At 36.7% G+C, this 25,694-nt stretch overlaps 1 protein-coding gene across 8 annotated transcripts in view; it reads left to right on the top strand.

Annotated features, from left to right (window-relative positions):
* FAM184A (family with sequence similarity 184 member A) overlaps positions 1–21,586 on the top strand; it is a 74,660-nt gene extending 53,074 nt beyond the window's left edge. Inside the window, exons 10-19 of one of the 8 annotated variants that reach the window (XM_017739680.1) lie at positions 1,253–1,294; positions 5,322–5,534; positions 6,629–6,782; positions 7,196–7,323; positions 9,440–9,624; positions 10,117–10,263; positions 13,423–13,540; positions 14,202–14,306; positions 17,897–18,099; positions 19,826–21,586. In XM_017739680.1, the coding sequence (XP_017595169.1) occupies positions 1,253–1,294; positions 5,322–5,534; positions 6,629–6,782; positions 7,196–7,323; positions 9,440–9,624; positions 10,117–10,263; positions 13,423–13,540; positions 14,202–14,306; positions 17,897–18,099; positions 19,826–19,907 (1,377 nt within the window). In that variant the 3' untranslated portion in view covers positions 19,908–21,586. The remainder of the gene's footprint in view (positions 1–1,252; positions 1,295–5,321; positions 5,535–6,628; positions 6,783–7,195; positions 7,324–9,439; positions 9,625–10,116; positions 10,264–13,422; positions 13,541–14,201; positions 14,307–17,896; positions 18,100–19,825) is intronic. The other 7 variants (XM_017739681.1, XM_017739675.1, XM_017739674.1 and 4 more) reach the window with 7 other exon arrangements.
* Positions 21,587–25,694: the final 4,108 nt, after the last annotated feature.

The raw sequence follows: 25,694 nt of genomic DNA, 5'->3' as shown, positions 1-25,694 counted from the left end.
ATTCCTGCTGGTAACAGCTTTGTTCCTAAACAAATCAAATAGATGGGAAAGGAAGCACAGAAAAATTGGGTGGATTTGTTCAGACTGGCAGTATCAAAGTCCGGTGTTGGAGTTGGAGCTGTAAGATGCTGATCTCTTGCCTTGTCTGCTGGAGTATGATGCCTCCTAGTGTTTCTTTCTTGCGTAGAAAATTAATGCTTACAACTCTCCTGTAATTTTAATAAGCTCATTTTGGATATTTCACAATAATATATTTTTATGTTGTGCCTTTTTTTAGATTCTTGAGACTGAATAACAATTTATTTTTGTCTTTTGGCAAAGTGTTATGTAATAGTTCCCATCTATAGGCTTTCAGGCTGATGTCAAATACTTGCTGTCTCCTGGAGAAAGCCGTTTTCTTGACTGACCTGTGACAAAAGGGGAAAGTGGTCATGCTGGATTTGAAATTGTTCTCACTTAACTTCTGATGACTCTGTGTGTGCATGTGTGTGTGTTTATCTACATGGTTCATATATATAAATACACAGGCATTTTTATATACATATGAACTATGCATATTATTTGTATGATCAATAATATTTCATAGAGCATTTACTTGGCAATATGTTGGGATTTTTTGCTTTTCATTAGTAATCACCACTAGTATAAGTGGTACATTAAATCATTTTATTGCTGGAGACTTTCAGGAGTAGTCTTTTATGTACCCATTTGGTTCTGAATTTTAAGAAAGATGAAGTATTTTAATAGAAATGTCTTCATTAAAGACTAAACTAATTTTCTGCCCTTTAGCAGTGAAATTTGCTCTTTAATATGATGTATTTAATATGCTTGAGATGTTTAAGAGACACAGCTGGTTGTTGATTGTGCCCTTATATAGTGTCTGTTCATGTACTTAATGATTTCTTCCCAAAATTATTTTGCCATAAAGGAGAAGAGAAAACAAGTGGATAACTTCAAAAGTGTTCAGCTGTGTACCATATGTCTATATAGTAACATTATGTTAAAGAGATAATGCTATACTGTATGTCAGAAACACAACATGGTAAATGACATCATTCTGTTCTGTGTTCAGTAGCTTATAGACTAAGTCAAAGCAACATACTCATATTTTTTCCAGATGGCTTTCAACTTATTTTTCTCTGATGGAATTATAATTAATGTTCTGTGTTTACCCTTCCTTCCTTATCCCTTTTTCTTTTACTTAGTTGATTTCTGAATGTTTCCCTTTATTCCTATGATCTTTCCTTCATAGCGGCACTGTCTCGGTGAAGCTTTGCATAAATCTATCAGCAATGTAAGTGATTTGCACTTACAGCTTTTGAACAGGGCATGCTTGCACTAATCAACCTGCATATCCTGCAGTACTGCTGTACAGCTTTACCCCATGAAATGGGAGACATGGTAATATTTGAGACGAGAACATGTGCTGCTATCAAAAGCTTGTGTACTGCATCCCCTCATCTGTGTGACTGTGTGCATATCACTGGCGTCAAACACTGTGTACGTGGTCATAACATGAGCAGCGATTTTATGTCACTGTTAATGCAAGCAAGCTTGTGGGCAGTGCAGACATGTATTGCAGAGCTTTCTACAAAGCATGGGATCGATGCTCTATTATAATTTGCGGTTTTGCAGTGTGAGTCATAATTGTAGCCAAACTACTCTTTCTATTTTTTTTTTTTCTAATTCTCACTGAGGTTTTTAATGTGCTGAAAACCTGGGATAAAAGTATTGGAAGTTCAGAGAATAGTGTTCAGAGCTGTTTTCTTTTAAATCCTTAGTACAGAGGTGTACAGAAATGGTGGTCCAAAGACACACAAAAAGAGGCACTAATGTTCTCAAAAACATGCTCTTAAGGATATCAATATATGCACTGAATAATCAAAATAATATTTAAAATCACATGCTCTTCTGAAAAGAGTCATATTTCTAACTTTTTTTGTACTTTCCAACGTCAAAACAAATTATTAGAAGGGGGGACTAATCTGACTTGCTTGCTAGAATCATTTAATCCTCATTGTCCTTTATTTTCTGTATAGTCTATTGATGCAAATAGACATCTCCAGACATTGACTCATTTCAGGCTGTGGTTTTGCCGTCACTTTAATCTGGTGGAAGGATGAACTGCTCCTGCTTATTCCTGATCTCTTCGAAGACGGCTTCTTGGCCAGATGTCAGACTTCTCTTGGTCATCTCAGTTAAAATGTTTTCTGCATTTCCAAGACAGAAATGAAAAAATCGTTTTGCCCTTGGCCCATGCTCAACATGTTTATAAATTATATACTGATAATTGTCAGAATTTGGAGCAGGAACTTAAGTGAGAGACTGATTTAACTTCAAGCCAAAAATACTTCTTTTTTATGTCATCTTAATAAAAATTTGCCTAAGTTACCGTGGCTGACTCCATTTGACTGTTATCATGAAAGGCGTGTTAGAGTGTGATCATTACATTTACCTGAGGTTCTGCAGGACTGAGCAGGACTTCCCCTAGAATTGTACCTCCTGGTGGCCAGGGTGAACGGGACAGCACAATGGTGAGAAACCTGAGGGACAGAAACAAGGTGAAAGGGACAAGTGAGAATAGGCTTACAAGTGAAGAGAAGGACCAGGTAGATATGAGGTTACAGAAAGGAGAAAAGGGCCCAGCAGTAAACGTGAGTTGAATTAGAGTAGATGGGGATGTGAGTAGACCAAAGGGAAGTTTAGGCAAAATAGCTTATTTTTTTCCTGGAGAGGGAAGACAATAGCACATTGCAGTACTAGAAGATGATGCATATATGAAAATTCAGAGCTGGCCATGCTGGCAGGTATATGGTGCAAACACACCACTTCAGGCTGAGTTTCTAGGGGTGAAGAGAAAAAATACAGTATATATTATATATAGGTATTAAATAAAGTGTTACCACAGTGAAGGTACATTATCAGTGGAGTTACACTGATGCTCAAAATATTTTCTTTTACAGCTTGTTGATAAAAGAGTAAGGTAGGAAGCTTTGTGGCTTATAAAAGCTTATTCAACATAGAATAGCTGCAAAAGGCCAAGGGGCTTGGCAATAAAATGGCAGATGAAATTCAGTGTAGATAAATGCAAAGTGATACATAAGGAAAAAAATTGTCACTTCTTCTGTAAAATGATGAGCCTCACCTTGACCTGTTACAACTAGAAAGTAGGTTTGGAGACTGTGATATTCCATGAAAACATCACCTCAGAGCTCAGTAGGAGTCACAAAAGCAGATAAAACTTTAGGAATGTAGGAGAGAAACAGAGAACGTAACATGTAAAACCATATAAATCAGTATGTAAAAATAGAGTTTACTCACATTTCAAATACCTTGTGCTGTTTTGGACTCCTAATCTTAAAAAAGAAATAGTAGAAAAGGGGTAAAAGTAGAGAAATGTGATCATAGATATGAAGTAAAGTTCCTACAAGGAGCAACTCACTGAGCCAAAGCAGTTTAGTATGGCAAAGGGTGTAAGGAGGGAAATGATGGAGAGCTATGGAAACATGAGTAGAATACAGCACATGAAAAGGGAACTTCTCTTGATTCCTTTCCATTACAAGTATTGGAGATCATCATGTCAAATTGGCATGTCTGCATGGAACCTGACACAGGATATTGTGGATACTAAAAGCTTTTATGGGCTCAGATAATAGTTGTTATTATTTCTTCTATAAATCTGCTCCCAAATACCTCTTCTGGTTTAAGAAAGATTGCCAGTTCCAGGTGGATTACAGTCAAGCTCCCTACATTTATGTCTTGGCTTTTTTTTTCTAGGGTAATCCTGGTTAGCCCTTTCTGGAGGCAGAACCAGAGATCAGACAAAACTTTGGTCTGACACTGTACAATTTGTATGTGAAATTTATATTTAATGTACTCAGTAAAAAGTTTTGCAGAATGTAGTGTAGGACTTCAGTACCCTCCTTTAATTGTAGCTAATCTCTTTCAAAGGTATCTGAAGTACAATAGTGTTTATACAGTGTACATTAGAGTGTAGCTTCCCAGACACAAAGACCTGGTGAATCTGAAATACAACGAGCTATGCTTATTTCATTTAAATTAGTTTGATTTTTGTTTTCTTTTGTTTGTTTTACTGCTAATTTTTTTTCTGTAGCTTTTTTCTTTCAAATCTGCTTAAGCTGTGTCTTTCTGAAAAAAAAAAACCTTAACCCATATGTTCAGCAACAATGTTCGTGCTACAAGTTGTACTTGGTATGCTGCTATTAATTTTTGCTAATTGGTGGGTTTAAATGTTCTCTAACTCAATAACTTGATGTGCAATGTCGTTAGGAATTTGACATCATTAATTTTAAGATATACTGAATCAAATGACACTATCAGACTTTCATTTATAATTCCATATTATGTAATGTTCTGAGGCTTGAAAGGTATCCTTACTGATTCAAATTCTTTGTCACTTGTCAATTTTATTTTCCTTCCTTTGAGTCACTGTAGCAAAATTCTCTTTTGGTTAAATCTTGTTTCCAGAATTGGAGGGTATCTCTCATGTTTGGCTTTAAAGGGAATATAGGTTTAGTACTTTCAGTCTGAAAATATTCTATCTGATGTGAAGAACAAAGTATAGTAGTATTATAAAAAGAAAATGGGACCAAAAAAGGAATATAGTGTACTATAATACTTGTTGGATGAAAAGCATCGTTTGTAAAAGCAGGTATTTCTAAGAAAATGAGTTATTTGTGATTCATATTGTTTCGATCTTGGAAACAAGCATAAAAATCACTCTCATAGTCTTACTGAACTAACAAAAAAGTGTGTGATGGGAAATCCATCAAGTGTTACTTTTTATTTGTGATGTTGAGTGGTACCATTTCTTTTTAAATGAGAAAACCACTAGTAAGGTAGGACCATGACATATGAAAAGATTTGAAAATCAGTGTAGATGTCACAGGCTGTCCTCCCCTATTCCAAGTGCAAGATTATCCTTGCAGAATGGGTGTTCCCCTGAAAGACAGTTTAACAATCAAGTGTTTGATTTCAGACCTTGATAGTGTCATTTTTATTGATCTTTTACATAAAACCTAAATAATTTTTGATAATTCGGCCTTTAAAAATTGTGTTACAAGTAGTGCTGCAGTATGAACTGACCAATATGATAACCCTTACAAAACCATTAAAATGTAATTATTATATTAAATAGAATATAACATTAACAACAAATTCAGTAGATGGATGACATTGCTTGTCTTTTAGCTAATGCTCTGGCTCTAAAATTTCAAATGTTTTCTTCTTCTGAATGTCTTCTTTGCAGCTGATGTTAGTATCAATGACTAATGAATATTTGCTGTTCTGTTGTGGGTTAGATCTCCTTACTGAAGCAGAATCTGGAGATGCAGCTTTCCCAGTCACAGAGCTCTTTGCAACAGCTACAAGCCCAGTTCAGTCAGGAGCGACAGAGGCTGACTCAGGAGATCCAGGAATTAGAAGAAGAGCATCAGCAAAGGCATAAGTCACTTCAGGAAGCTCATATCCTTGCCTTTCAAAACATGGAAGAAACAAAAGAGCAAGAACAAAAGGCATGTTTATATGGTTATTCCAAACTCTGCAGAGAATATTGCTATGTTAGCCTTTTACGTACACAGTTGCAATTAGTAAAGAATGTATCTGCATAACTACTAAATTTCCTTTTCAGCTGATGTATTACAGTAATACTGTTATCCAGTTCAATCTGAACAAGACATAGTGAAAATTTTTCTAATACTGGCGTTGTTCCGTGTCTTGAGTTATATGCACATATATAGGGGGGTGTGTGTGTATATATGTAAAATTATTATCAACACATGCATTTCTGTACAGTAGATTGACACTGTTACATTTAATATTATATTCTTGTTCTGATTTTGAGTAGAAATTTGCCATTATAGTTAATTTTGCATGTATTTTCTGTCAATAGACTCCTTTGCAATGTATTTTATATTTTCATTATGTTGAAAATTGTATAAGATATGTTCTGTGACTTGCAAGGTAATTTTCATGCCCCACACAAGATACTTTTTTTAAAACTTTGATGAAACCAGCTTTAAAACTGCAATTTTGGTAGTGCATGGTACGTAATGGGGGTGGTTCTTAAGGTTTTTTAAGTTCAGCTCCAGAGTGTGCCTTTGCATCAGTTTTCCCCACTGTGTGCCCTTACTGTACTTTGGTTCACATCATAGACTGGTCTTGGAGCAAACAAAGTGCACTCCTTTTGTTCTAAATGAAATCAGAAGATGTGTACCAGGAACATTATGCTTCATACAATTCCATAGGGAGTAAACATGGGTGCCCTTAGGGAGCAGAAGTCCCCAAATGTGTATTGTGTGCACATTAAACCCATCTATGAATCTGCACCCTATTACATTGCTTGCTATTGTAGATATATCCATGGATTGATTTTTTTCTCTTTTCCAGCTGTGAGCCAAACGGGTTTTGTGCACAGGTAATCTTGGTAACCATCAACCACTGAAAAGAAATAATACAGTAGGGCGATTAGAAAATATGAGTAATACTAGTGCATTTCTTTTCTAGAGTATGTCAATGCCTGCTTTTTGTTTCCAGTTGTTTATTGTGGAATGTTTTATAAATTCTCAGAGTTGGTATAGAACAAATTTTGTCAATTTCAATTTAATAGGAATTAGAAGAACGTTTACAACAGAAGCATTCGGAAGAACTTCATGCACTGAAAGAAACACACAAACAAGCCATGGAAGGCTTTAAATTGGAGATGGAACAGGAACTTCAGACTCTACGATTTGAGCTGGAGGATGAAGGAAAAGCTATGTTAGGTATACTATTTTCAGATTTGAAAATGGGTCCAAAACCATTATTTCTACTCATGCAAATATACATGTACGTGTGTGTGTTTGTGTGTATTATAACACTGAAGTGTCTCTCAGAGTCATTCCGTGTTGACCTAAGTGTTCCTCTTAAAATCACTATAATCTTTAACAGGTAAGCCTAGACTCTTCACTTTTGAAATATCTCACCCCTAAGGCTCTTCTGGAAGGAGTAAGCAACCAAAGTTCCTGATGGAGAACTGATGTTTTCAAAAAGCAGCAGGAACAGAATACAGGACAATTACTTAGCTGATGTAAAGTGTGTTTTAGGTCAGCAGCAATACTAGATGGAGCTGGACTGTTACTGTTAATTAATGTAAACACGTCCACAATAAACTTTTCTCTTTGTTTATGGTAACCAGCTTCCTTGCGCTCAGAGCTCAATCACCAACATGCAGCAGCAATTGACCAGCTGAGGCACAACCATCAGCAAGAACTGGTAGCTGCCAAAATGGAGCTTGAAAGAAGCATAGAACTCGGCAGGCGACAGGTAGGAGGCATGGCTGGCAACTGGCTGTGAAATGGCATGATCAATATTCATTTTTCCCTTTGCTGGAGGCAGGAACTGTTGTGAACAAACAACAAACATGTAATCCTTCAAAATCATCTGGCACCAGCAGCTAATGCATTCCTACCAGTTTCCTAACCTTCCTTGCTTAGCTTTTTCTGCCTTCCACAAACCTCGTTCAAAGCCTAGAAAAGGCTCCTGAATTAAGGTAGTTTCCTCTCAGAACTGTGCAGCCATCTGGGAGCACCTTGGCTTGCCATGGGAGGCAAGTGCCCATTCTTGCAAAATGTACTCATCCTCAGCTGCCAGCAGGAAGGAAAAAGCTGTTTCTCTTTGAAGCCTAAGAGATGGCAAAAGAAGTGGTTGTTTATAATCAAATGATTGCTTCAAACTGAAGAAAAATGTACACAAAAAAACCCCACCAAAAGCAAACCCCCAAAGCCAGTATGAACTGCCTTTACTTTCAGCAGCAAACTGAAGTTTTATTTTTCATTTTATACACGATCAGTTTTTCTGCTAGTAGTTAAAAATTCAAAGTTTAAGCTCTATTGAAAGACAGGCTCCTGGAAATAAGAGGAGTGGAAAATTACTTCTTTATTTGCCTGTATAATAGGCTTTTCAAGACTGATTTACTGATACTCCAGCACCAACGAGGAGTAGGTTTAGAAATATATTAACAGAGGAAACAGGGTTTGTTGGACATAGCGTTTACCCAAAACCAGAGACAGTCGAAGGTGAACCATTTTTTAGCTATTCCTTGCTGGTTTAACAGTGTGAGCACCAAAGGCAAAAACATGGTGCTGTCATGCTTTGGAGGATATAGTTTCAGTCATGTGTTGTTTTAAGTCCAGGGTCTGGCACCTGAATGAAATGTTAGAAAAAAAAAGTTTAAGTTACAAGAACTGGTGTTTGATCCAACCAAATAGTGTGTACTTTTTGCCTCAGTATAATGATCTGCTAAACACAAGCTTTGGTTGTACTAAGGGCAAAGCAATTACTGATGTTTCCTGTGTTAGAATGCTCATCAGTTCACAGGATCAGAGTTGAATGAGATGCAGAGTGGTCTGATCAGGGTGATTATATTTGCTACTTTTTGAAATATTTAAATGTGTAGATGTTAATTTTTCCTTTGCTTTTTCTTATAAATTTAACATAGTCTTTATATAGGGAGATACATAGTTATTTTTAATGGTCTGCTCTTAAAGATGCCCTATGAAATTCGTGCACTAGGATATATTTGCATTTCCTGGAGGCATGAAGGCACAAAACACAATTATACATAAAACTACTTTGGAATATCTGCTGATTTTCTCTGTGCAAACTATACAGTCATTAATTATTGTGAAACTGTAAGAAGTGGAATAAATGAAAATCGAAAACTCTGAAAAAGCTGTTTTCATTACAGACATTTCTAAACCAAGCAGACTCATTATCAAAGCCATTGGAATGGGCTCCAGCTGAGTTTCCCAGCTATTAACCTCACTGGAATTTGTTATGCAAAAAAAAAAAAAGACTTTTCTTGATTTATTGGACACCATATAAATATAACATAAACTATTTAGCACATATTCTGCTGCAAGATATTTATGACCCTTGTATATATTTGGAAGATAGGAGACTTCTGAATTAGTTTTTGTTTGTGCTGGGCATACATCTTGAGCAATTTTCTCCCATTGAATGGGGCTGTAAGGGAAAAAAGTTTCTCTGGATTGTAAGCTGACGAGGCAAGGAAAAGGAAATGCCCAGGCCCTGGATCTTAGTGGTACCTGGGATTTTTTCTTGTTCGTGTGGGCAAAAGGAAAATGTGATGAGCTACACCAAATTTAACAGGCAATGGTAATCATGGGTTTTAACTTTCCTTGCAAGTGGAAATCATTTATTACATAACTTTGATTTCTTCTTTCTTTATACTTGTACACAATAAAAAAGCCCTTTGCTTTGATTATAATTTGTGTCAGCATCAAAAGCTGAAAAAATTGTGTATTGGATGGAAAATTCTGCTCAGCTGAATTGTCTTCCAAAAGCAGGTATTGTAGGCATCACTTCTAAGAAACAAGCCTATCTAAAATATTTTTTGCTGCTGCTACTTATATCATAGGAAAAAGAATTTTTATGCCGAATATCAGATCTACAAGATGAACTTAGACACCGAGACCATCATATAGCTGAACTGGACAAAGAGATTCTGCATCTTCATGAAAATATAAGTGCATTGACAAAGGAATTAGAGTTTAAAGGGAAAGAAATTCTTAGAATACACAGTGAATCCAACCAACAGATCAGGTATGAATTTTTCCACTCTAAATTCAAACCTGGATTGTTTCACTTACTCTTTTACTTTGAAAAAAGATTACCATTTTCAGTTTTAAATTTATCCTCTTAATCAAGTCATGTTACACATACCATTTAGTCTTCTTCAGTAAAGCTATGCCCTTTACTAGTAAAGTGAGTGACTATGCTGTGCAGTTAAGTGGCATTTCAGTGACACATTTTGGCATATTTTAGTAGCAGTTCACTCAAGTGTTGGATTTTGGTGGGTTTATTTTCAAATTCATTATGTTGGCTTATTTTAAAAAGCATTAAAGGAGATGCATTTTCCATGAAATAAGCTAGAAGATTGGAGAACAGTAAGTAGTGGATTTTGATGAATCAGTAATTCCTTCTGTGTTGTCTGATATTATGTAAAAGCCGTTAGAAGCATGGCAGAAAATCATGATGAACAAAAAAGTCTGATTTTAGAATAACTCTTTTTTTAACAAAAACTAAATTAAACAGGATGCATGAGCAAGATTTAAGCAAGAAACATGAGAAAGAGCTGGATGTCTTGACAGCAGATCACATCAGAGAGAAACAAAGCATGCTGGCAGATTTTAATAAGACCCAAGAGCTGCTCAAGGAAATTAATTCAGCTTTACAAATTTCGTAAGTTTTGTTGCATTAAAAAAAACTGTATGTAGCTGCATTTGAGTGAATAGTTTATTCTGGTGTCCGTAAGTTCCTGAAGATACTGCAGAGATGCAGATGTACAAATACCTCAATAAAGCAGGGGGCCTAATCTTGCATTCTTTAGGCAACACAATTCTATAACCTTTAGGGGAATTTAGGAGGTAAATTGTTAAGGGTTTGAGACCAAAAAATTTCAGGTAGGAAAGATACTAAATCTGTGTAGTTCCTAGAAAGTTGGAGAACACATGATTTCAAATGGTTTCTTTCTCAAACTTTAATATATCTTTTTTGAGAACACAAGAATTTCTTCAACAAGTTTATAAACAGTATGGTTTTTTACTGTACTGTTTACTACTACTAAGAAGTGAGATTGTAACATGAGTGATGCAAACATTTTCAGATTTGGTAGCATAAGGAAAATTAGTGTCTGAAATGGATTGTATGAGCATAACAATAACAGAAGGCTTAAGAGTTTCTCTTGAGCCAAAATGCCACCAGGGAGTAGACCACCTAATGGTGGCAGAAGTGATGTAATAATATGTCACCAACCACTGTTTTCCACATCCTTCATTCTCTATCTCTGTGATGTTACCCATTTGGTCACAGTTTCTGGCTCAGGTTTCATAGCACATTGAGGGCTTCCTGCCACAAAGTTGTCACTGAGGGATTTGTATTTGCAGCACAGAAGATTTATGGCAGGGAGAAGAATTGGTTCTAAGTTTTTGATAGAAAGCTTTTCTAAGTATCAGTTACAAATGGACAGTAAAGCCAAAATGCATCTAGCTTTTTCTGGATAATGAGCCCTCAGAAACTGTCTTCAAATGAAATGGCTGTAAAATTCTAGTTCTCACTCCCTTGTAGTTGTCCACATGCACATTCTTATGCCCTGATAAACGTGGTACCTTGCCATTCAGTAAATTAGGTCTAAGCTACCTCTTGTTTGCTGCATTTATCTTGTATGAGAAACAGGCCTATGAGCAGCCACCAGAACTGTTTTGGAACTGTTTACCCCAAATGTTTTTCACATTAAGTTGTTTGCTTCTCAGTGTCCAGGAATTTTCTGAATTTAGCTTCTTCTGAATTTAGGTTTTCTTCACCTTGCTCTTGCTCGATTTAGAGCTTTGAGGAGGCAGCCACTGGCCTAAAACAGCAAGCATCATCCAGGGAACCCTGAGCTGGCTTTCAGTGTGTTTTTTCTCTATTTACACTGAAGCAAGAAGCTGTCCAAAGAGGAAACTATGTAGAAAAGCTAACAAATTTTAAAAAACAAACTGAAACCAAAACAAACAAACAACAAAAACAAAGCAAAAAACCAAAACAAACAACAAAAAGCCTAAACAAGAAAAAGCCAAACAAAAAGCAAACCCCAAAAGACCAACACACACCCCCCCCCCCACCAACTCAGAGAAGTTTTATGTATCTGTTTCTCAAGTAACTGTTCCCAGGTTCAGCCTCACCTAAAGCGTGGCCTCATGAGTGTTTGTGAAATGGAGAATCTGTCTTCAAATAGTTGAGAGTGGATGTCATTAATTAGGCTCTACAACTGAAGTCCTTAAAGTACAAATTATCTATTTGAAACAGAAGAAATCCCAGTTCTCGGAAGTATCTGAAAATAAAATGACAGCTGTGTGTAACTATGTACTATACTCTGGGGATCTATATACAATAGCTTAACCCAGCATAAAGTGTATACACAAAAATTAAGCCAGCTGAGGCTATTTCTGTTCTGCTGAGTCAAATGCCTTCTCTGCAAGTAAAAACAATCACGTTGTTCTCATTCATATTGTTTTATGTAAATACATTATATAATCTCCTCAGAATATTTACAGGTTATTTGAAGGTTATTAAATTATCTATATAATTTAATATTAACTGCTTTTTCAGCTGCAAATCAAAGTAAAAATCACATAAGTTTCTCTTACAAAGAGAAAATATTTATCTGAAGTGAAAAATTATGTCTGCTTCCAGGTGTCTACAGTTTGTTTAATTCTTGTGGAATTAAGCTTGACCTGATTTAGATTCAATTGAATTAATAGATTTTTCTCAGCATTTGATTGGGATTTTTTTTCTTTTTTTCACTAAGTTTGTTAAATTTCCTGAACCTGTTCTGATACTTGGTTCTCTAATCTACATGAGGGCTGAATATGTGAGACACATATTTTGGTACTTGCCTTTGAAACTATATTTAGCATCATGAGCATGTTACTAGTTTAAAAGAGACACAATCTCTTGAAATTGTCATGTCTTCGAAACTTGTTCTTTAAGAAAAAGGGATATTTATGCAGTTACTCATACAATTCCTCTCTCAGTTGGCTTATTTCACTTCTCTCCTTTAATGCTTTCCCACCAGGCATCTCAAATTTCTTCTTAGGTTTTTTTTTTCAGTTGTTACATTAGATATCCTAATATCCAAGTGTTATTCCTTTTGTTTTGCTGCTCATTCCTTTATTTCATCTCTAATGGTACTAAATAGCTTTTGTGGAGAGGAGTTAGTTACCTATTAGTCTCCAGTGTTCTTGGGTATCTTTTGTTCCAGTATGTTCCACATGAACTGAGGAAATGCTGCCAGCTTTTTCTGTCTATCCAGTTTCTCCAGTGTCACAAAAATGGATCTTTATTCAGAGTAGTCTTCTATTAAAATAAATTTTAAAAAAGATACTTTTGGTTTCCCTCATTAGGAAAGTGAATTGCCAGCTTTTAAAATTTACATTAGTATTAAATATAATGCTATGTAGTCCCTATATTTTATGTAAGAACCAATTTTAGCTATGTCTTCTGTAATTATGCTCTTCATATTGTGGTTTTGAATGCTTTTTTTTCAGCCTGATTTCCAAGTGGCCTTTTCCAAAAATGTAGTAGTGCATGCACAGGAAGGATGTTAAGTTTTTAGAATGTTCCCTAGATTATTAGCTGCTGGAGCAAAAGTTATGGTTATTGGGTTTTTTTGGTTTGTTTTGTTTCTTTACTATCTAAAGTGGAAGGAGAACATAGAAATTAATTTCCTTCAAGGTGATAAGAAAGTCATCCTCTGTTTTTACTCCCTGAGCTCTCTTTTGTACTTAGCAAAAATGTGACTATTCACTCATCATTTAATACTGGATCAGGCTAAAGGGGGTATTCTTCTTTTCTATAAAGTTTAGAAGAAATGGAAGAAAAATACAAAAACAGAGAATCAAGACCAGAAGACTTGCAGCTTATCTCAGAACTGAAAGACCTAATTGCAGAGCGGGACCAACTCATAAAGAAATTGATTGTAAGACTTCTATTCTCTCTTGGTGTAATATCTTGACAAATACAAAAGTTAATCTGATTCAAAGTGTTTGAAATGTATTTAAAGACCCAATCCTGCTAGCACGTTATTCATATCCTTTAACACATTATTCCTCTGGTTTCAATGACTCATAATAGTAGAACAAAATCAAGCATAAGACATTATTACAAGAAGTATTTTGGTACGTCCTTTATCAGATATCTCCTGCCTCCAATCCTGGGACAAGCCATATAAGTAATAGTCTCTTCTGCAAGGTTTCTAAGACCAAGATCCTGACCCACTGAGCTTCCCAAATTCAAAGCACAACACCCTGACTTGGGTTAGTCTGATTACATCCCAATTAAGAAGCAAGAAGGAATGAGGAAATCAAAGTTGATTAAAGATCAGAATTTAACTATACTGAGCCTTTTGCAGTACATAATCCATTAGGCTGTGCTCACTCTCAGGACCTTAGAACTGCATAAATAGAAATTATATAGATTATTCCATATAATAATATATAAACATGAAATCAAATTTTTAGAATTACCAGATTATTTTAAAATGTAAACATAAATTTATTTGAGAAAATTTTACAGGCAGATTTGGCCACTAACTGATTGAAAATGCATAAAAAGAAGTTTCTATCTGTTGTTCTTTTTAGGAGGACAAAAAGTTCTATCAGCTGGAACTAGTAAACAGGGAGACTAACTACAACAAAATGTTTAATGCAAGCCCTAATGTTGGTGTTATTAATCCATTGGTGAAGGTATGTTCCATGGACTTCATTGCTAAAGTAAAGAAAAAGAAATCTAAACTTAAGATAATAGTAAAAAGAAAAGATATATGTGTATGTGTGTGTGTGCGCCTGCATCTATACATAAATCACTCTTAACAGACATGTTCAAAACAAGGAACATAGTTTTCCATTTGTCTACTTATTTTTGTGTAGGTTTGTTTCTTTTGTGTTGTTGAGAGATCCACTGATGCTATTGCCCTGGTTTGCTTGACATGCGTGACATAGAACACAGTTCCTTATCACAAAACTGCAAATTTAAAATGGAAACATGACAGAAAAGCAATGGAGGGCAGAACTGTATCATGCCATAGAGAGCAGGGACACCCCTAACTGGTTTTAGTTTTGTAATTTTTCTTGGTTATTATGGAAAGTGCAAGGGCACTTTGCACTTCTTGGGAAGCACTCAGGGTGGAAGAGAATTAGAAAGACAGAGGGAGAGAGGACACTAAAAGGAATGGAATAAGGGTAAAAAGGGGAAGTGTGTCAGAAGGGCATGGAATGAGTCTGAAGGGGGAAAGACATAGAGTAAGATTGGAGAAGTGGAGTGACAAACCAGTATGGACAGTGGAGGCTGCAAGAGACAGAAGTCAGTCTCTAGCCTTCTCAGTTACTGTCACCACCTTACTGTACACACAGGGATAGTAGCCTTCCTGCAACTTAAAAAGCCAGCAGCATTCCTTCATGAGGAATGTGAATAGACTGTGGTTCAGAAACTAAAAATACTATTTCTTTTCACCACTTCAGGAGTGCGTCCTCTGACATTTCCTTCCTCCTTGTGATAACACATAGATTATTTCACTTGGAGTGGAAGGGGAAGAGATTTTTCCCAGCTGTAGAGATAGAAGAAGTTGGGAAGGTACTGAAGCAGAGGCTAAAACCCAAGGGGCACAGCCTGAGCAGCTCAGATGCTCAAGAGCTTCAGTAATCAAGGTTCAGGCTCATGTTATTTAAAAGGAGGTCTGGCTCCATTATTTGAGATCAGGCTGTGTTATTTAGCCAGCCTTACTGCAGTTTCACATCAGATCAGCATATTTCACACTTCTGCACAAAATCTGCTGCAAAATGTCAATATTCTCCTATGATTTTTACAAGCCCAGCAGCTCTCACAACCTTATCTGGATGCCTAATTTTTATGCTAACTGCATAAAAGAAATTACTGTGGGCCCATTAGAGACAATATCAGGACTTCCAGATACAATTTCAATGGTTGTTTGAAAATATTGGAAGTCTGTCTGAACCATTCATTTATAAAGATGTGAAATGTAACCATCTATTATATAACCTTGTGTTTTGTGTGAAATCTGAAGTGTTTGGGAAAAGTACTTCAGCATCAGATTTCCATAGTGATAATTCATATATTTTTATAATATGCTTCTATCACTTAAAATGTTTAGACTTTATAAGTGTCTTGTATGCCAGAACATTCTGATCTTTCATTTCATGAGTTGTGGACTATGTTACTTTATTTTGTCAAAGCACATACTGTGTTATTGGAGAATGAATTACAAAGAAACTGAAAATTTCATTCTCTTTTCTTTTTTTGGTAAAAAAAAAAGACATAAATTATGAGTTATACAGGCTTTGCATATTAATGCAAAATTACAGCCATTGCAGTATGTGTTAGAGCTTCTCTAATTTCTACAATGGATCTGTTTAGTGTAGTATTACATTCTTACATCTAAAATTTCTTAATACTTTGCATGAATTTCATGGAAAAAATAGACACAGTTTTCTCTCTCCAGATTTGACTGCTTCAGAAGATTGTTTTATAGAGACTATTATATAAATCATAGTATTTTTCTAAGCACTTATGTGGATACTGTACATTTTCCAGAAATGAGCCACCTGTAGAGCACACAGATTTAACTACAGTTTAACACACTTTTAATTACAGCATATATTGTCTTGCAGGTGTATTTTTTACATACAGTTGGTTACTTTTACCAAACTATTTCTTCTTATTTCTTGCTCCTTCCGCTACTACAGCAGACATGTATGAGACAATCTTAGTTTAATCCTTTGTAAGTGATGATCATTCACTGTGATGCTTAAAACCCACCTTTTTCTATTATAGTTTTCTGTTAAATTGCTGGGGTATTTTAACTGTGTATTGACAAACACACCCATGAGTATGTGTCTGCAATTAGTATCATTTGCATCTGCCAACTCTGGAGAGGTCAGGCACTGAAATCAAAGCTAGAAGAGAGCCTAAGAGAAGAAAGTGCAAACAAACAATAGGACTCTGTCTGTCTCCGTCTGAACTCGTGCCCACCCTCAAATAGAGCAGCTCTCCTGTTTCAGGTGGAATTCTGCTGGAAAGTATTATATACAAACAACATGAGATTCCACTTGTCCTTCCCTTTATTTAGTTCAAATGTATGTAGTTTATAAGCCCTTAAGGGGTTTTTCTCCTAGCTGCTTTGTTAGGGTTGTGTATAAGTAATTGAAAGAAATTATTTATTATATTTATTATATATTCAAATAATACATAATTCATTGTATTTCTGAGCAAGGGATTTTTCCATTGCTCTGGGTATGTCAAAAACTCTTATTTTTGGAAATCAGGCGCTTTTAATTTTAGTATTTTATTGTGGACATGAAAAATATGATAGAAGTCAGAACATACACACCATGTCAGGCAGCCATTTAAAAACAAGTACTTGAAACATCCTTCTGCATTAAAATATCTATGAAAACAGAGAGGATGAATACTGACTCCCTTGTATAATGTGTTCTGGAATGTAAAACAGTGATACAAAAATAGATTTCCTCAATATTTTGAGTCCCTTGAAATACTATCAAGAGAAGTACAGAGAGTATTATAAAAAGAAGCCTGTTCAGTTGTGCCATCTGGTGTCTAGAAGTGGCAGCTGTATTAGCATCAAATCCAGGCCTTTTCTTTGTGCAAGAAACTGGACTCCTTGTATGGTAATATTTTTATCTTTAGCTGTATTGCTGTAATGCTTTGCTGACTGTGAGGGTGTAATTGCTGTGAAAGAAGTGTAGGTGCTTTTCTGGGTTGCATGGTCCAGTTACCAAAATGTGCCTTGGTGATGGGGTGAAATGTGGTGGAGAGACCCACTTATTTTATCATTGAAATTTGCTGTAATTGCATTTGATAGCAGAGCTGTTTCACAGGTATTAAGAAAAGATTTAAGTAAACATGAAAGGTTGAACAGACTGAAAGGAAATCTTCCACAAGATTGTCAGTCTCCAGTTTTTAAATAGAACTGATATATGTTTAAATAGAACCAGTGTTTCAATATAACCAAAATGTTATATTGAAAGATCATATACTCATGTGATATACTCTTTGATTACTGCACTAAGTCATAATAACTTAATCATCTTGATTAGAAATTCGATTTTTCTGTGAAAATTTGTGGTGTTCAGGTCAAAGCAAACAGAAAACTAGAATTGGAAAAAGAGCCTAATCTGTCCCAATTCCTCTCCTTCAAAAAAACCTCCAAACCAGCCATTACTAAAACTTCTACGTTAGCCAATGTCCTCGTCTGTCCTGGTGCAAGAAGCCTTCCTTACGTTTGTTATTTTTAATGCAGCAAAAGAAGAAGAACGATAAAGCAACAAACAGGTTTGTGAGTGTCCCCAATCTAAGTGCTCTGGAATCTAGCGGAGTGGTGGGCAATGGACATCCAAACCGCCTGGACCCCATTCCTAACTCACCCATCCACGATATTGAGTTCAACAGCAGCAAACCACTACCACAGCCAATGCCACCCAAAGAGCCCAAGACGTTTTTGAGGTGAGCACTGCCTCACCAATGTTTTTTTTTTTTTTTCCTTAACTTAGGAAAATTTTGCATTCTTATTGAGCTGAATCCCATTTGCTTTATCAGCCTTTCAGAGGTACAAGTACTCTTACAGCATTTTAAATTTTTACATTATAATTATAACCTCTTTATAGTATTCCTTTTTATTGTAGACCTTGTTGAAATGTGAAGTATTCTCTCACTTTTTTCTGAGCCTTGAACTTTGAAAACCTTTTAAATACCTTAACAGAATTCATGTGCTTCCAATTGTTTACATATATGAACAATTGTTTTAGATGTTTGTGTTATTTACTGATTTTCATTTAGGAATTGATACTAGCACGGAGGTTTTTTTATTTAGTATTATGTGATAAAGATTTTTATATAAGAAAATTATTTTCCGTGCTAGGTGAATGTTTTGTGTTTCCTCTTTCCTCACCTATATGAAATTGTTTCATAGGAGTAACCTTACTACAGCAACAGGAAATGTATAGGCTTGGGCGCTTAATGCTGAGCTTCCAGTAATCAAAACCAGCATTAAAGTCTCAAGTAATTCTCTCACAAAATAATATATGGAATTGAATAACTTAAAAATGGCGTTTTAGAGGCAGGATTGTAATCTTTTAGCTTGATACGTGCACATACTAAATACACTGAAGTGCTGTACTTTGTATCTAGTAGGTGCTGATCTCTTGCCTCTAAGTTGCCAACTTAAAGTGACTTGTAATTACTGGTCCTACAGCTGGTTGTTTGCTCTCTCCTTTGGTTTTATGCAAAAGATCACATACCTAGCAACTGCTACTTATAAAGGGAAACAAATGAAAGAATCTAAAATAGAAAAGGAAAAACAGTATTTTTCAAGAAAACCTTTTTTTTTAAAGAAAAAAAAAAAGTACTGTTGCTATTTTTTTTTCCTGTGCATGTTATGTGCATGAGTATGCTCAGGTACCTATAAACATGCATGTGCATGACCCCATGGACCGTGATGCTGGAGTTTTCACTCCAGATTGTTTTGTGCTCTGTATTCTCCTGTAGTAGAGGTTATTTTATTACCAATTTTTACCGATAAAGGAACTTGTATAATTAAATTTAAATTATTCTTTCCTGCTCATTTTGTGAGAATGTTAAGTGTTCAAAGAGGAGCCAAATGCTGTTTGCAGTGCAGCAGTTCGTTTTTCCCAGTATTTTGGCATATTTTAAGTGTGTGCATGAACAATTGCAAGTGGTATTTGTGATAGGTGTTAAGTACTACAACAGTGTGTATTTCTATTCAGTTGCCAGCCAGTCTTTGTGAGCACATGTCTACAAATATGATGTTCACATCATATTTTTCAAAATTAACTTGACCACAGGAAAAGGATGCTAAAAGAGGACCTTCTACAGTCGTGCTTTTCCAAGAAAACTCTTTTTATTCTTCCTGAAAACTACAGCTATTTATGAGATTTAAAATTATGTTTCCCAAAATATTACTTGCCCGCCCCGTAATGTGGCTTCTGAACTGACTTGTCCATGCTGCTGATGCTCTCCAATGGAGTGGATGATCACAGATTCTATAGGGAGACATTAAATCACATCCTAAGGCACACTGATAATTAAGCCATGGAAAAACAGACTGTGTTCCTTACCGAATATTCTCTGTGATTTTTTTTTTTCTTCTCCTAGCAGTTGTACTTTTCATGTAGTTGTAGGATAATTGTTCTTTTTCTTTCTGTGAATTTAGCCCTCCTCAGACTGATGCCTCACCAGTGGCTTCACCAGATCCACAACGCCAGGAGTGGTTTGCCCGATACTTCACGTTCTGAGAGATGATTTGTTTTTGTGGCACAGCGTGATGTGGACTGTTTATAAGAGCATGACCTTAAGTAAACCCTCATGTGAACAAGCTTTCCTGTAATTTGTCAAACACTGTGAATGAGGAGGTATTTGTCTTTCTGATTTGAAACTGCACTGTATTACATGTTATATTTGTTGGAATCACCTGACATGGTACTATACAATATGTGTAATTATAACTATTATTTTTATTTAAAATGGAAGAATCTTTAAACTTTGTAATTACTACATAATAAATTTTGGTAGAACAAAAATAATGCTTTCCCCCTTTTTCCTATAAATGTGTTTTCTTTGATTTCAGGTAAGGCTTTTCCCCCAAATAACATAATTGCATGGTTACTATAAATACATCTTGAATTGTAAAAGAAAAGATATATATCTCTCACTCTCTCCAATTTGGGCAGGATATATTTAACGCATCCCGATTCTGTTACTTTGTAGCAGTTTAAAAACCCTCTCTGGCTAACATTTAAAAGGAAGAATGCTAAATAAAACTAGTGTAGTTGCTGGCCTTCAGAGCAGATTGATTCTGATAGAAGATGAAAAAAGCCACAAACCAGGAGCTGTTTGTTGGGGAGGGGGGCTGACTCCTCACCTGTTGCTTATGAGACTTCACCATCTAGTTATAATCAAACATTTTATCATTAAATTTAAGCAGAAACTGTTCCCACAGGTTCTGTATTTCTTTTATGAATATTAACAAAAACAAATGCTTGAAATATTTAGAAAACTGTTCTACGTATCTCAGTATAAATCAAGAATCTACAGTTTGAGCATATAGTCTTGCTTTGGATAAAATTCATGTCTGAAATGAAAAAAACCAGATGCCACAAATGAACAAAAACCAACTACACAACTTTTTCCCATTAATACATACTACAGATACAGATTTTTCATTAAAACTTAGTTACCTTCCCTTGTCTATATTGAATTTTTCTTAAACTGATATATGAAACTGTTTTTCAGCTCGTGAGCATGATTCCGCAATCTGTACCTTTTATGATGTCAGTGTTGCTCAAGAAATTTGTTGCAGCATAGAGAAAACCAGAGCTTATTGTCTTTTTTATATTTTTTCATTCAAAGATTACCACAAATTAACTCACACTGGTAGTCTCAGGGAGAATATTGTCTTTGTTTTATGAATGTATTTTTAAGCTGAATCTCTTATCTTTTAAAAGCAGGAAAAAATATGTTTGAGTTATTTGAATAAGGTTCTAGTTAGCGTATACAAAGGTTTTGAACTTTAATATTTCATCTAAAGCCCTAAACTGCATCCTTTTTTTGCTATATGCACAGAGGTAAATACCCAGATGAAGATACTTGCTAATTACAATGAGTTTTATATGTACTATATGTATAAATGAAAAATTTGTATGTTTTCATATAAACAATATAAAAATCTTCTAAATGCACATTTCAAAACTTCTATCATATAATTCACCTTGAAAACACCACTGAAAGCTGTATTCTGGTGATGCTGCCATGGATTAAAAATGTATACAACAGATTTTCTGTAGCTGGTGGACTCAACTGTAAGTATATGCAACTTTTTAATTTTAGAAGAAAGCCATATTGGGCAAAATGTCAGATTTCTTGGCTGTTACCCAAAATAAAATTCACTAGATCATTTTGTTATAATGTTCTGAAATGAGTGTTGCGTATTTTTTCTTGGATGCTTTGCAAGGGATCAGCTGCCTTCTCCCATTCCCAACTTCATTTGTGCATTTTTACATACAGAATGAGTAACTGAACAGGCATATGAAGACAGTGATCCCTGCATTTACCTATTCAGTGAAAGGTGTGCCCATTGTTTTTTTACTAGTAGGCATCTGAATGTTAAGAAGCACTATTACCATATCTTCCACAGTCAGCAACCTTATCAGTCTGTTCAAACCAAAAGCCAGCCAAAAAAAAAAAGTCCCAAAACCAACCCAAAATACAATGCCAAAAAAACAACCAGAGGAAACTGGGAAAAATTTTATTTTCTACCAAATGGCATCAAGAACTCTTTAAAATGTATTCATAAAAGAAGTTAGTATCTGGCTTTTGGTATTAAGGAACTTGCGTGATGCCTATGCCATTGTGTTCCCCATCTTTGCCGTGTCTGGTATTCTGGAAGAAGCTAGAAGTGCTTCACGAGTTCATAGGCAGCCTCAGCCTCAGCTGCCGAGAGACACACTTTAGGGTATAGTCTGGAGCCCAAGTTTTACAGCCACATGAACTTCCAACCATATTCATGCTGCTTGGTCTAAATCTTCCCCTAACCTGTGGGATCCATGAGCCTTTCTCAGCTTTTGTGCAGCCTTGCTGGCAGTGTCCCAGCTGCACACTGTACCACCGCCCTGACGACAGCATTAATGGGCAGTTCTTGTACTCTCCTGAAGAAAACCTAGATTGAGGGCACACACTGTAGTCTGTAAAACTGAAAAGCAGAGCAGTTTTAAGTCTTTGTCTTCATTACCACACAAGACTATCAGGAGGGACCTGAAAGCAAAAAAAAAACAAAAAAAACCAAAAAAAAAACCCCACCAAACCAAAAAACCCTGGTTTATGTAAGAAAACCATTATTCCAAGTGGAAAGCTGAGACAAACCAGGCAAGTGGTCCAAATCGAGGACAAGAGAGCTTTTCAGGCTGGTAACTGCCAGCACTGTCTCCATCTACTCGTTTGAAACAATTACTTTTTCCTGTCCTGTTTTGCACCATGATTTCAAACGAGGCTACCTCGTGGATTTTCCAAAGGGCATAATACAGTTTTTGATAACTTCTTGTTGAGTAAACACTTCTTCATTACTCAGCTAAGCACATAACCATTACTGGTTACTATTAAATAATAAGTTGACAAAACTTGAGTTTTTTCTTGTAGGAACCACTACCTGATCATAGCCTTTACATACCAACATCTGCTACATGCTCTGTAGTTGAAAAATCAGCTGCCCCAGTTGCAGGCAGCTGCACTGTTTTTCATACTGCTGCACTGGTTGTTTAGGCTACAAACGCAGTCTGAGGACATGCACACATGGACACCTCCAGGAATTCACGAAGATGACAGCTCTGCCACAGCAGAAGCCAGTTAACTGTGCTAACAAATGTGTAGCAATTACTGTGTCTCATCATTAGAAAATAGCAGCCCGGTTTTGTATCTTGCAAGACAGCACTATAAACTGGTAAAAGTTGACACTGAAAGCATATACCAGGGAAAGGGCTTGTTTTGAATTTTCACAGTGATCAATTTATATTTTAAGTGCAGATGTCAGCAGTGCCTTTGCAGCTGTATCTATTAAATTAGTTACTCCAGGACCACTTTATAAAACAAAATGTATTTTTCTTCTAGAGACATTTCTAGGGGCTAAAACACTTCCTCTTTATAGTCCCCATGAAGCAGTCTTTTGCTGGAAACACTTTTTCCTTCAGATGAGGATTTAGGCAACATCTACAAGTACCCTGAAGAAGTTTGTGTTTGCAGATAATGGCCGGAGAGGTAACTGAAGTTCCACCCACTGATTCACTAGACAGGAGTCCTATGCAGAACCCTCTTCTGATAGCATGTGGAGTAGCAATTCAGAGAAATCTGATTTGTGATTTAAAGTACCTGTGAAATTCCACACGAACTTTCCCCCCAAACATTTCAAGACCATTCCCTTCTTTGCTGGCCAAACATTCTTCAGATGACCTCATGGATAGTAAGATAATATAGTCAAGAGGTGAAGTAACCACTGCAGCTTTCTTATTCATTAAGATCACATTTAAATAGGACTCGGAGGAAAAAAAACCCAGCATGCTAGACATTCCAATTAATTATCTTAGTTTTACGAAAGCACTAAGGCAGTTGCTTTATATATTGAAGCCATACATCATAACTTGGTAATAAGGCATCTAAAGGATATTTTGTTTGAAAAGTGTTAATTTTCCCCTCCACCAACTGTAAAATTTTGTATTAAAATGTAAACTGTGTACATTTCTTCTGATATGTTTTTATTATAGAACTAATAGTTTTATTGTAGTACATTTTTTGGTTAAGATCTTACACGGGCAGTGATTTTTGTTTTGATTGCCTATCCATAATTCATCATTAATGCAGGCCAACAGTGGGAGGTCCTGAGAGTGAGAAGCTCAATGGAGAGAAGATTTAAGATCACTCAACACTTTGAAGTTATGGGGACATAAAGCTATGCTCTCTGATATTGCAAGACTTGAATGGATGTATGAAAAAGATACTCAAATACCTTTTCAGAGGTACCAAGAAAATACACAAATAAATCAGAAGACAGTCTTCTTATACTGAACTCCGTGAGGACAGAATTCAAACATGCAAGCACAGCACTTGTTAGCAAGTGTGCACACATGCTGCAAAGTGACTGGAGGGAACAGGCAAACTGCTCGAGAACCTCCTTTTGCCTGTGTCGGAGACTGAAATATTATAGCTTATGACTTAAACATTTTAATGAAGGACTTCTGCCTATTATAGCAAAAAACTGTATTATAGCTCCAGAGAAGACTATCACACCCTGAATGGGGCTCTGACTGTGGCCCTGGACTGCTCGCTGATGAAGAGAAGATAAAGTAACCACTCAGGGCTGGGGAAGAATACGTTCACAGAGCACAGGCTCAACACCCTCGGGGTGGAGACCGCAGCCTCAGGGCTTTCAGCTGCCAGGCTTCGCACAGACCCTCGAACCAAAGGGTGGGGGGGGAAAGGCTTTGGGTGTGTAGTGGAAAAGCCTCTGGTGAGGGGCAGTTAACACCCACCCTCCGCCGTGCAGACGAGCTCAGCTGTGGGGCACTTCACCGGGGAAAAAGCTTATCCACAGCAGAGGGGGTGTCATCGCCCCTCAAAGGCTCCCCAAAGGGGTCCCCAGACCCTGCACCAGAGCACTGCAGCATGTCCTACAGGTCCAGGGTGTTGCAAGGGACAGCGTCAAAGCTAGCCCCCTTAGGGGAGGCACGCGGGCGTTCCCACCTGCCCAAAACGTGTATCAATCCACTGGATCCGGCGGGGCGGCGGGGGACCCTCATCACCGAGAGGACCGGATGGAGGAGAGCAACGAGACGTCGTTCTCGAGACCCTCGGAAGGGTGACATGCTTCCACCTGAGCCCCGTCACTCTCTCCCTGTCCCCCCATGCACATTTCTTTCTTTCTCTTTGCCCCTTTTACTATTAAAAAGAAAAACAACTATTTTTTTCGCACCAACATTTAAACTCGTTTGGTTTAATGATGTTTTTTGGGTATGTTTTGAACCTTCAAAGTTCTTTTCGTTTTATAGACAGAGATTTGGTTCTCTTAGCTCTTCTGGGTTTAAACCGAATGGTAACAGCCTTGAACACGATTTTGATACAGAATTAGCTAAAACCCAAAATATTTCAAATAGTTGTAGAGCCTGTCACTGGGTTGTTATACACAGGGAAAAAATACAAATAAGAACTTTTTCAAAATACCATACTGTAAATTCTGGGCAAAAGCGAAAGCTTTAGAGCCTGCAACAAACCCTAATTTTTGGTTACACTAAGCATAAAACCCCCACTCCTCAGACTCTACTATGCCCTCATTTAGAAGGGGGAAGCGGCTGGTTTGTCGTGCAGCTCCCTCTAAAGAAGCCAAATTTAAACTTCGAGGTGTAACCCGCGGGGGTGGAGAGGGAACTTGTAGGGAGCAGCCTTGGGGCTACCCCTGCCCAGAGCCCCCTGTCCCCCCGCCTCGCAATCCTCCCCCGCTGTACAGGAGCAGCGTCTCTGCCACGGGGGGCAGAGGGCGAGCC

The sequence above is a fragment of the Corvus brachyrhynchos genome, unplaced genomic scaffold (assembly GCF_000691975.1).
Source record: "Corvus brachyrhynchos isolate BGI_N302 unplaced genomic scaffold, ASM69197v1 scaffold14, whole genome shotgun sequence".
NCBI classification, from domain to species: Eukaryota; Metazoa; Chordata; class Aves; order Passeriformes; family Corvidae; genus Corvus; species Corvus brachyrhynchos.
This window is presented reverse-complemented; position numbering and strand designations above follow the sequence as displayed.